Source organism: Fundulus heteroclitus, chromosome 1 (genome assembly GCF_011125445.2).
Source record: "Fundulus heteroclitus isolate FHET01 chromosome 1, MU-UCD_Fhet_4.1, whole genome shotgun sequence".
Taxonomy (NCBI): Eukaryota; Metazoa; Chordata; class Actinopteri; order Cyprinodontiformes; family Fundulidae; genus Fundulus; species Fundulus heteroclitus.
In genome coordinates, this window is record NC_046361.1 from 11,580,754 (window position 1) to 11,593,201 (window position 12,448).

General features: G+C 42.7%; 1 protein-coding gene across 6 annotated transcripts; it reads right to left on the minus strand.

The window, feature by feature from the left end:
• Positions 1–495: 495 nt before the first annotated feature.
• On the minus strand, positions 496–6,102 carry LOC110368767 (MAR-binding filament-like protein 1). Of its 6 annotated transcripts, none has more exons than XM_036134652.1 (3): positions 3,486–3,889; positions 2,762–2,888; positions 496–1,412 (listed from the first exon to the last, which is right to left on the minus strand). In XM_036134652.1, exons 1-3 carry the CDS (start codon positions 3,544–3,546, stop codon positions 1,250–1,252), a joined length of 351 nt encoding a protein of 116 aa, XP_035990545.1. In that variant the 5' UTR covers positions 3,547–3,889; the 3' UTR covers positions 496–1,249. The 6 variants fall into 6 exon arrangements, 3 of the variants coding, with proteins under 3 accessions (XP_035990545.1, XP_035990489.1, XP_021174308.2); XR_004930530.1 differs by lacking the exon at positions 496–1,412 and adding an exon at positions 4,474–6,102 and having other exon boundaries at positions 2,516–2,888; positions 3,564–3,895; XR_004930545.1 differs by lacking the exon at positions 496–1,412 and adding an exon at positions 4,474–6,102 and having other exon boundaries at positions 2,516–2,888; positions 3,552–3,895.
• Positions 6,103–12,448: the final 6,346 nt, after the last annotated feature.

A 12,448-nucleotide genomic window follows, 5' to 3' on the forward strand; every position in this document is an offset into this window, starting at 1 on the left:
CTGCGACTTACCTGCCGAACAATGGACTCAAACTGGAAACCGACACAACTGAAGGTCTGTTACCAAAGGGGAGGAGGATTTTCTGTTTATTTGAGAGTTTGATTTACCTATAAAAATGTCAACAAGAAGACATTTGTTCGCTATACTATCCTGCACTTTAGTGTGTTTGATGCCACTGACTGGAGATCAGTCATTCATTTCGTATCTTATTTTATTTATTTATTTATAGACTGTCCTGTTAAAATCTGACAGTGTTTAAGCAGTGGAGTCCATATGTTTATATATCATGTTTCATGAAACATGAAAAGATGTTAATAAGGTAAAGCCACAGACTTGTTTCGTTTGTTGTTGTAATCTGTGCTTTAAATAAACCTGATTTATTTTGAAACAGATTTGTTTGTATATGTTTAAAAAGACATGAGAAATTAAACTGGGAGAAAAAAAAATTGGCATTATTGAGATAAAAAAATCACAATTAGATTATTTTCCAAAATCGTTCAGCCCTACCCAGGAGCATCACCGAATCCCTAGATGGCCGTTCCAGGACACCATCCAGAGACTCCAAGAAGGCTCGGTAATCTGAACTGCTGGTTTGTGCCTAAGCACAGACAATGGTCAGAAGCCTCCCTCCTACAACCTGAAGTCGCAAAGAGGCAACCCTCTCGCTCACTCAGAAGAACTCCAATATCAAGGCCCCCTCAGCAGGGGGAATGCACGTATCATCACACCTGCCCGACGCCTCTCTCCCTGAGCAAGTCCCGAGTAGAAGAGTTCTTCGGGCTGAGCCTGGCCGAGCGCCAGGAGCCAAAGTTCGACCACCAGGCGCTCGCCAGCAAGCTCCCCCTCAAGGCCGGGTTCTAGGAGGGTGCCCTGGAGTCCCTAATCCAGGCAAGGTATATCGCTCTTATGGTGCGCACACACTGAACGCTATTGAGGCGGCCTGAGCGAGGGATTTACATATGATCCCTACGCAAAAGGCGCGCTCAGGAGCGGCCAGCGGTGCGGACCGCGTGGTTAGAGCGATCAGGTGACTTTCGCTGGAGTTCTGAGCTTTTCAGAACTCCCATCAGGGACTGGATGTGGTCGTGACACACGGTGAGGAAGCACTGCGGAGACAAAGCCTTTTCAATGAAAATATAAGATAGAAAAATTCATGTTGATAGGGGATGAAGTACGGAATGCTCTTTGGAGGTTTGTGGGTGGCTTTGAAAAAAAGCCCTTTTAAATTAGCCCTTAAAAGACTGTCAAATCATTCATCATTTGTCCTTCTCTTGTGGCTCCAGAAGCGGCCAAGCCAGCCGCTTCTGCGGTCGGGTCGGGTCGGGTGCTCTGTCTGGCCAGTCTCCTGCTGCTCGGCTCTCTCCCACTGCTCTCGCTGCCTCTGTCTGAGCTCCACAGCGGGGAACAGCCTCCTATTTGAGGACGCGGGGACACAGTGAAGCGCGGTGAGGCCGCTGTCATCGTTTAAGTATGCGCAATGCACAGCGACCGACACCAGGGGGTTCAGGTGGAAGTTTCGCAGGAATCGGGTTCGGTGTGAACGCACCATTAGTCTGACCTAAGAGGGGAGCCTCTGAGGCCAACTTGATATGGGAGACCATAGATAAGATAAGATGCTTTTATTTGTCATTCTACATATAAGGTACATACATCAAAATTTCATAGATCAGATGGAGGGTTAGCCTGAGCCGCAGCGGCTGAACACGCCCCCACTAATGGCCGACCTGACCAGCATGTCTTTATAATAATAATAATAATAATAATAATAATAATAATAATAATAATAATAATAATAATTATTATTATTATTATTATTATTATTATTATTATTATTATTATTATTATTATTATTATTATTATTATACATCAAACTTACATAGCGCTTTTTTCGACACTTAAAGACATGTTCCAAAAAAACAAAACCACAGGAATATACCAAAAAACATCATACTAGGGAGAAGCAAGTTTAAATAAGATTAGATTTGAAGTTCTGTAATGAGTCTGAGTTCCCGATGGTTGGGGGCAGTGAGTACCAAAGGCTGGGGGCACCAGCAGCGAAGGCTCGGTCCGGTTTGGTACCGGTGACGGGTGTGAGGAGGTTGGTGTCTGCAGAGCGGAGGGAGCGGTGGGGTTTCAGGAGGTCAGTCAGACATATTATGAGGAGAAGAAACTTATACCGTATTGGTCAGGGAGCCAGTGAAGCTGTTGGAGGACGGGGGTGGCGTGGTCTCTGGACCGGCTACGGGGGGAGTAGGTGGGCAGCAGATTTCTGCATGGATTGTAATTTTTTTGAGGGAAGATGGAGTTAAGTCTGTTGCAGTAGTCGAGTCTAGAGGTGATTTAGTGGTAGGGGAAACCGGAGCGCCCGGAGGAAACCTACATGGATACGGGGAGGATATGCAAACTCTACACTGGGACTCGAACCCGGGAGGCAAGAGTGCTACCCGCTCTCCCACCGTCCCCCCAAAGCTCCAGACACCATAGCCCTCACGGTCATAGAGATACACAAACCACGTTAAGGTGGATGTTCAACTAGTATATCCATTTGATTACATCCAATTAAATAAATATAATAGTTGTTTTCACTTTCATTTACCAATAAAACAAATGGGTATTTATAAAACTTAATAAGCCATTTTTTTAAAAGCACTACGTGGATTTGGCAGTTTAGTTTAGTAGGAGCAAAAGTAAAAATGCCTGTTCGGATGGCAATGTTTGCCGACCTCATGCTACACTAATAAATAATCCAGGTTTAAATTACCTGCTGGATCTCCAACCATTGACAGTGGGAGCGTGGACCATGAGCTCCTTGGCACTGAAGTTATCCTCATGACTGGAAGAGCTGACCACAGTGAATCCTGTCTTCTTGGGCATCCCTCTGATAGACGCTGAAAGATAGTTTTCGTTTAGTCATTGACTAAAAACCGAACTAAAAAGAATACGACACGGCTGGTCGTAACAGGGCTGCTTAAGTTTAAAGGGCATGGTAGAAAATGATATTCTAACTTTACATCTAGAATTTGTCTTAGCTATGCCTTTTGGGAGCTGTTGGAGTTAGTAATTCTGTAAAATACATTAAAATAGACCTATATATTATTTTTTTTAAACTCAACTACTGGGTTGACAGGAGGGTGTGACTTGAAAAAAGGCTCAAAGTTTCCACTTAGTGCTGACTTATGTAATTCCAGCTCCAGTCCAAAAATAAATAAATAAATAAATAAACAGTTTATATGACGTTTACGTGGATTTCTCTTCGTCTATGTGACACAAACATGGCGTACATAACTTAAGAGGTGGCATTCTGGTGCGGACTTAAACGTGTTAAATTGGGTGGATGGGGGGTGCATTAGCTAAGCCGCAATAACTCATCCATCTGCCAACATAGCAAACGCGATCTAGTAACAGTAGCTGCCTGTATTCTGCGGAGCGACTTAAAAGCGCCTAAAGTGCGAAAAACGTCGTGACAGCCGCGGCTTTTTACCCACTTTTCTTAGTAAGCGCGCAGCTGGGAACACAAACGCCTTCTCTCTGGCATTTTGGAGACATCTTACCAGGAGCATTACCGTATTATTGACGACTCGCAGTCCCATCTCATCTCCATAACCACCGCTGACAACAACCTTTCCTCACATGCGCACTAGATGGGCCTCAAGGAATTCTGGTCTATGTAGTTTTTATTTCACGACGTGATTTTTCAGATGAAAAATAGTTTTCCTATGCCGTAGATTTGAGGGATTCCACTCAACTTAATCATATGAATGTTATGAAAATGATGTCTTTAAGATTTATGATCATTTTTATAAAAAATATATTTGTGAAAAAATAGGCGAAGTAACCTTTACATAATTTCTGTATAGATTGCTTTGATTTTTTTTTCCTTTTAGCTTGATTGCTTGAAGCTAACCAATCAATCAATAGACTTTATTTAAATTACAATACTCTTCCTACAACTAAATAACAAAAGGGCTTTTACAAAAGGTAAAATAGGAAACATGCATCTATAAGACAATACTAAAAAGTATAAAGAGAATATTTGTAAAAGGGATAGAATATGTCGAATTTGATTTCCATTTGTGATTAATAAAGTATTTTTGAATTGAATTTGAAATTGGACTTGGGATTGGCCAATCACTATGAGCAAAAGCACCAAAGACCCATACAAAAATATGAAAACAAGCAGACAAAACAAAAAATCTGGGGGGGAAATCATACCATATGACGAATAATGAAATAAAGCATAAAAGTGTTATCGCTGTCACTTCATTTGTCAATCGGTTAGAATTGGATAAAAGATAGATAACAGGAACGCATTGAGATCAAGCTGAAAAAGGAATAGAACAAAAAGATGAGAAATTCAAGTAGCCTATTTTAATGCCAAACTATTTATTACAATTCACAAATTTAGCTCTACGAAGACCTGACGAAGACTCATCATTTAACCAGACTTAAGAACAGTCTCTGGGTGTGTTGCCTTTAAAAGACGATTTCTTTATGCATGAAACAGAGGCTATTAACCATTTCGTAAGCCATTACTGTCATTCCTACTTGCCCAGTACCAAGGATGATGTATTTGCCAATAACCAACAGACCTTCCGCACAACACCGCCACCATCGTCCAGACTTGGCAGAAGGCGCTTGTTTATTTAGACGTAAAGTTTCAGTCTGTGAAGTTTTTTCAGCGAGAGATTTAGGCTGCTTCGGTCCACGGCTCAAGGTTTGCTTTTTAGTAGATTTTTCGGTCAAAGTCTTTGGCCGCTTCAATTCACAGCTCAAAGTTTGCGTTTTAGTCGATTTTTCGGTTAAAGTCTTTGGCTGCTTCAATTCACAGCTCAAAGTCGCCGCTTGCTTAGATTTTTCGGTTAAAGTATTTGGCTGCTTCAATTCACAGCTCAAAGTTTGTGTTTTAGTTGATTTTTCGGTTAAAGTCTTTGGCTGATTCAATTCACAGCTCAAAGTGTCCGCTTGCGTAGATTTTTTGGTTAAAGTATTTGGCTGCTTCAATTCACAGCTCAAAGTGTCCGCTTGAGTCGATTTTTCGGTTAAAGTCTTTGGCTGCTTCAATTCACAGCTCAAAGTGTCCGCTTGCGTAGATTTTTTGGTTAAAGTATTTGGCTGCTTCAATTCACAGCTCAAAGTTTGCGCTTTAGTCGATTTTTCGGTTAAAGTCTTTGGCTGCTTCAATTCACAGCTCAAAGTGTCCATTTGAGTCGATTTTTCAGCTTTAACAGTTTGGGCTTGGTGTTGGGATTCAACAACAGGGTTTTGTGTTATCTCTTGATCCATAGTTTCACCCAAAGCCTCAAATTCGTCTCTGAGGCTTTGAGTCGCTTTGTTATGCAGTAACTTATCCTCTTGAGTCAACTCCATTTGCCTCTTCAGATTTCTGATGGTATCTCTGAGACTCTCTGTTAACGTGCACAATTCGTCTATCAGACACTCATTTTGAGCTATCTTAGCATCCTGTTTTGCTTTTATCTCCTCCAGATTTAAAGTTACTTCCTCGGCTTGTTCTAGCTGATATCGAAGGTTTTGAACCTCTTTGCAATATTTGGCTTTCAGATTTTTTGTGTCTTCTACCGCCGCTGCTATCTTGGATTTCAGGGAACCCACTTCTATTTTTAAGTTAGCATTCTGCTTTATCAGAGAGGATTCATGTTCCATTATTTCCTCTTCTTCGTCCATTAGATGGTTGTTCAGTGACCTCAACGTGTGGATCTTATGTCCCAAATGAGCGATTTCTTCTGAGAGTTGATTTTTTTGATCCTGGTGTTTCTTTTCACGCATTTCTAACTGATGCTCCATGTGGTACAGGGTTTCTCTCAGCTGTTCGTTCTCCTGTGTAGTTCTGGCATACCTTCCTTCAAGTGCCTTCACCTCAGCAGACAGCTGCGTGTAGAGGTCCTGAAAGTTTTTTTCGGTGTCCTCCTGACAGTTTTCCATCATCTGCTCTTTAGTTGCTGCCTGTTGTGCGTTCAAATAAAGGTGTTTCCTATTAGCTCCGCTGTGCTGACAGGATATATACTGATAAGTTAGTTGCAGATCTCCAGCTTTTCACTTGTTCGGCAAGTAAAATTCAGGAGAATCCTCTTCCAACTCTTTCCCTCCTTTGGAACTAGCGTCATAGTCTGTTACCCTTCTAAATTCCATATCCCTTGATACGTCATAGGTTACTGCGTCACTGTTTTCTCTGAGCGTGACAACGGGTCACGTGGCCCTAGAAGTCGCCGATCGCTTCTGCCCGTCACGTCAAAACTAACCGTGTGGCGTCGTTTCCAATAACTCCGATGTTTTTGGGGATTTTTTTTTTTTTTTTCATTTTTTTTCTTTTTTCTCTTTTTGTGTCTTTTTGTTTTAACGCAATGGCGGATCGCGCAGCAGCTGATGGAAGTTAGCCTTTTGAGCGGTTTATTATCCAATTAGCAAGTTGGCCAGCAGCAATCAACATGCTTTTTGTTGTTATTTTTTATTTTTGTTAATTACCCTAAATGAATTTCAGTTCAAAAAACCATTTAAATGACTCTGAGGAATGTATTGCATGTATCTATCTATCTATCTATCTATCTATCTATCTATCTATCTATCTATCTATCTATATATATATATATATATATATATATATATATATATATATATATATATATATATATATATATATATATATGATTTTTTTCTTGTAATCAAACATCAGTCTGATTTAAAAGTAGCAAGTAGGCTACTATACCTGCATTTGTCACCTACATAGCCTATGATATGTATGTGCATGAAGGTTAGAGGAAGATCTTCATATAGTAACAGTCAACCTAGAATCCTTAGTGGGCTAAGTGGTACAGTGGTGAGTGACTGGCTTTTAACTTCACTTAAAAAAAACTATTATTATTATCATTATAATAGTTATAATAATATCCATCCATCCATCCATCTATTTTCTTACTCGCTTTATCCCTCATGGGGTCGCGAGGGGTGCTGGTGCCTATAATTAATAATATAATAATTATTATTATTCGTTTACTGGAGCAGAAGAATATGGTGAAGAAACAGTTCTTCAGTGAGCCAACAGGTGGTGCTGAAAGGGCAACTGTGAAATTTAGAACCAACAATTGTCACGCATACAAAGCACACAAAATGTATAAAATATTGACCTTAATAGCAAAGAACAACAATTCTAGTTGGTTTTTTTCTATTCCATACTGCTAGTATTAATAATAAGTAAACCCAAAATGACAACTGAAGGTTCTGATCTTAGACTTAGACTTTCTTTATTGTCATTTTGTAGCACAGAGTGCATACAGAACGAAATTTCGTTTTTTCATACAGCTCAGAAAGATTGCAGTAACTCTACAGGATACCTTGCAGTGAATTTACAGTACAGGATAAGAAAAATGCAGTGGTAAATCACAGTCAAATACAGGATAACTTTCAATTTAACTTTCGGATAAAGTGCAGCAGTGAGCAGTAGGCAGGTTGAAATGTAAAGACAATGTAAGCAATGTAAACAAATATGCAGTAAGGTGCAGCAGTGATTTAACAATAGACAGTTGCATTGTAAACAGTTTTGCAGTACGTTTCCGGAAAAAGTGCAGCAGCGATATTGAAGGATACATACAAATGTGCAAATTAGCGGGTCGAGTGTGGTACTCCGTCCGTTTTTATACTTCAGCAGTTCAACAGTCTGATGGCAGCAGGGAAAAAGCTTTTGCAGAACCTGGTGGACCTGCAGCGGATGCTGCGGAACCTCTTTCCAGAGGGCAGCAGGGAGAATAGTCCATGGTGGGGGTGTGAGGGGTCTCTGATGATGTTACGGGCTCGAGACACACAGCGCTGCGATGAAATGTCTTTAATGGACGGAAGAGGAGCCCCGATGATCCCTTCTGCTGTCCTCACCACTCTCCTCACGTTCTTCCAGTCGGAGGCACTGCAGCCTCCACACCACACAGAGAGACAGCTGGTCAGAATACTCTCTATGGTGCTTCTGTAAAAGGTCGTGAGAATGGGCGGGGGCAGGCGGGCTCTCCTCATCCTCCGCAGAAAGTACAGTCGCTTCTGTGCCCTCTTCACCAGTGACATGGTGTTCATAGTCCAGGTGAGGTTGTCCGTGATGTGCACCCCCAGGAACTTGGTGCTGCTGACCACCTCCACAGCTGAGCTGTTGATGAGCAGTGGAGCATGGTGAGGCCGGTTCTTCCTGAAGTCGACGATGATCTCCTTCGTCTTCTCCACGTTCAGGATAAGGCTGTTGTCTCTGCACCAGCCCACCAGCTGCTCCACCTCCTCTCTGTAGTCCTGGTCGTTGTCGTCTCTGATCAGGCCCACCACCGTTGTGTCGTCCGCAAACTTCACGATGTGATTGGTGGTGAACCTGGGGACGCAGTCATGTGTCATCAGGGTGAACAGCAGGGGGCTCAGGACGCAGCCCTGAGGGGAGCCCGTGCTGAGGGTGATGACATCAGAGGTGTTCTGTCCGACCCGGACTGACTGAGGTCTGTTGGTTAGGAAGTCCAGCAGCCAGTTGCGAAGGGGTGTGCTGAAGCCCAGATGCTCCAGTTTTCCCACCAGATGCTGTGGGATGATGGTGTTGAACGCTGAACTGAAGTCCAGGAACAGCATCCGCACGTGCGTGTTCTTCTCCTCCAGGTGTGCCAGGCTCAGGTGAAGAGCAGAAGAGATGGCGTCCTCAGTGGAGCGGTTCCGTCGGTAGGCAAACTGGAACGGGTCGAGTGTTGGGGGGAGACTGGAGACGATGTGTTCCTTCACCAGCCTTTCAAAGCACTTCATCATGATGGGAGTCAGTGCAACAGGCCGGTAGTCGTTGAAACAGGTGACTTGAGGTTTCTTTGGCACCGGAATGATGGAGGCAGACTTGAAGCATGCTGGCACTGTGGCTTGGTCCAGCGAGGTGTTAAAAATGTCTGTGAGGACACCAGCCAGCTGACCTGCACACTCCTTGAGCACCCGCCCAGGTATGTTGTCGGGGCCTGGGGCCTTTCGCGGGTTGACTCTCCTCAGAGTCTTCAACACGTCGGCAGTGTCAAGGCAGAGGACCTCCTCTTCCTGATGGGGAACAGCTTTCACTGCTGGAGTGCTGTTTAGTGCCTCAAACCTCCCAAAGAAGTTATTTAGTCCATTGAGGAAGTCAGCATCAACTTCACCCACCGGGGGGGGAGGGCGTGTTGTATTCAGTGATCGCCCGGATGCCTTTCCACATGCTCCTGGTGTTGCTGGCATCGTGGAAAAGCTCCTGGATTTTCTGGCTGTGGTTCCGCTTTGCAAGCCTGATGGCACGGTTCAGGTTGGCTCTCGCTGTCCTCAGAGCCTCCTTGTCAAAGAGGAGATTAGGATATCTAAATATGGTTCTGACAACATATAGCATCCAACTTTTTGGCCTCCTATGTTTTCTTGTGAACACTTTGAGTTGACTTGTGTGTGGGTTGGTGACATACTGATAATTCCAGCCTTGCATGCCTTAAAAGTTTGTTTTGATGTTTGTTTTAAATTTTCTGTATAATTTTTTTATTTTTGTCTTTTTAATCATGTTATATTTGTATGCTCTGTCTCTGTGAGGCATTTGGGTGCTCACAATAACAACATACAAAATTTCACAAGTTACATTCATTCGACTTTGGATTTCCTGATGTAAAAACTGTTGTGCAAAGAATAATTTTCCATCCGAGCTGAAGTGATCATATTTTATTCTGTCAAATAAGGAATTAGTTATTGTTGTTGTTTCTTCTTCTTTTTTTTTTTTTTTTTGGGGGGGGGGGGGGGGGGGGGGGGGGATTGAGATCATGGTAAAATGTATGTATTATAATGAACTTTACTTCGTATTGCTTGTAACATAAATTGGGTCCTGTACAGGGAGTTGCAATTAAACAAATGTTGAATGATTGAGCCTTCGGGATGTTTTGTGGAATCCAACATTGAACATTTAAAACATATTTTTCAAAGAAAACCAGCAACATATATTTCTCAGAATATTTCCAATGCAAACAATGCAAAAAATTAGGAATTGTGAAAAAGATGTAATTGTAGATAAACATTTAAAATGAACCCACCAATGTTGATTACTGAAAGGTCATGGCCAGTGATGGTTTTTGTTGAGTGTTTGCAGTTGAAAGTCCAGGGCTGGGTCTTGGTGCTACGTGTTCTGGAGAAAGGATCTAGCAACATGGATCTACAACTGTCTGCTCTGTATTGGTTGGTGGAGCAACAAAAAGCACTACTGGGAGTGACTGTGCCTCAGTGGGGAAGAGTCATTGTCTTACAATCAGAAAGTTGCAGGTTCAGTTTTAACATCCTGCCACATGTCAAATGTTTCTATGCAAAGACACCTAACCTCAGGTGGCGCACCCCCACACAGCTGCCATGCCAACGCAGGACGACCTATTCTCACAAACGCTTCAAAACATCTTCTATGCGATTCCCTTTTTGAACAAAACATCTGAAATAAAACAGCTTCTAGATTACACTATGATTTATTGAGATTCATAAACACCGTTTTGTTCCCTGGCTGGTCTGCTCATAGAGATTATATACGTAGATGCCTCATTGGGCTTGTTCTGCCTATGCTGCGAATGAGTCAGAGCGTCCGCCATGTTGAATGTGGCAAATCTGCTGTTAGACTCAGACACTCAAACAGTATCAGAGGGACTTTAATCTCAGAATATACTTTATATTCGTAATATTTTAATTTTTGTAATATTACAAGATTATTTTCATATCCCTTTAGCTTCATTCTCTTGACTTTATTATCGTAAAGAATACAAATAATTAAAATAATCTAACCTGGCCCTATTACTCCAAGACTAAAATAGACTATTCTGGAAATGTTCCCTCTTAGTTCTCATAATATGACGTTTTTCTCACAACATTACCACTTTTGTCCTTTTACTTTATTCTGCTATGACTTTTTTCTCATATTAGCAAATTGTCTCTTTAATACTCCCCCAAAAAGTCTGTTGCTAATCTGTGTCTATACCAGATCTTAAAAGGTTCACACGGTTTTATGAAACAATGAATACCACAATGTTTAGATTTGACCAATTGATTTTTATATTCATAGCACATACACATATATACAGGGATTGGACAATGAAACTGAAACACCTCTCATTTTAGTGTGGGAGGTTTCATGGCTAAATTGGACCAGCCTGGTGGCCAATCTTCATTAATTGCACATTGAACCAATAAGAGCAGAGTGTGAAGGTCCAATTAGCAGGGTAAGAGCACAGTTTTGCTCAAAATATTGCAATGCACACAACATTGTGGGTGACATGGGTGAGTTCAAAAGAGAACAAATTGTTGGTGCACGTCTTGCTGGCGCATCTGTGACCAAGACAGCAAGTCTTTGTGATGTATCAAAAGCCACGGTATCCAGGGTAATGTCAGCATACCACCAAGAAGGACGAACCACATCCAACAGGATTAACTGTGGACACAAGAGGAAGCTGTCTGAAAGGGATGTTCGTTTGCTAACCCGGATTGTGTCCAAAAAAACATAAAACCACGGCTCCCCAAATCACGGCAGAATTAAATGTGCACCTCAACTCTCCTGTTTCCACCAAAACTGTCCGTCGGGAGCTCCACAGGGTCGATATCCACGGCCGGGCTGCTATAGCCAAACCTTTGGTCACTCGTGCCAATGCCAAACGTCGGTTTCAATGGTGCAAGGAGTGCAAATCTTGGGCTGTGGATAATTTGAAACATGTATTGTTCTCTGATGAGTCCACCTTTACTGTTTTCCCCACATCCGGGAGAGTTATGGTGTGGAGAAGCCCCAAAGAAGCGTAGCACCCAGACTGTTGCATGCCCAGAGTGAAGCATGGGGGTGGATCAGTGGTGGTTTGGGCTGCCATATCATGGCATTCCCTTGGCCCCATACTTGTGCTAGATGGGCGCGTCACTGCCAAGGACTACCGAACCATTCTGGAGGACCATGTGCATCCAATGGTTCAAACATTGTATCCTGAAGGAGGTGCCGTGTATCAGGATGACAATGCACCAATACACACAGCAAGACTGGTGAAAGATTGGTTTGATGAACATGAAAGTGAAGTTGAACATCTCCCATGGCCTGCACAGTCACCAGATCTAAATATTATTGAGCCACTTTGGGGTGTTTTGGAGGAGCGAGTCAGGAGACATTTTCCTCCACCAGCATCACGTCATGACCTGGCCACTATCCTGCAAGAAGAATGGCTTAAAATCCCTCTGACCACTGTGCAGGACTTGTATATGTCACTCCCAAGACGTATTGACGCTGTATTGGCCGCAAGAGGAGCAGCCAATACAGCGTCAATACACCATACTAATACTAATAAAATAATTGTGGTCTAAAACCAGGTGTTTCAGTTTCATTGTCCAACCCCTGAATATTTCTCTCTCTCTTTCTCTGTTTCTCTGTCGCACGGCCCAGCTCCGCTAGGTGGCGACAACGCGCCTCAAGCTGGGCGTG

What these genes read in the sequence shown, in the direction of transcription:
- LOC110368767 (XM_021318633.2), bottom strand. Translation starts at nt 5,943, where the DNA reads ATGATGGAAAACTGTCAGGAGGACACCGAAAAAAACTTTCAGGACCTC. An exon ending in AAAAATCTAAGCAAGCGGCG is followed by an intron (nt 4,777 to 4,836) that starts ACTTTGAGCTGT and finishes ACTAAAACGCAA; the next exon opens with ACTTTGAGCTGTGAATTGAA.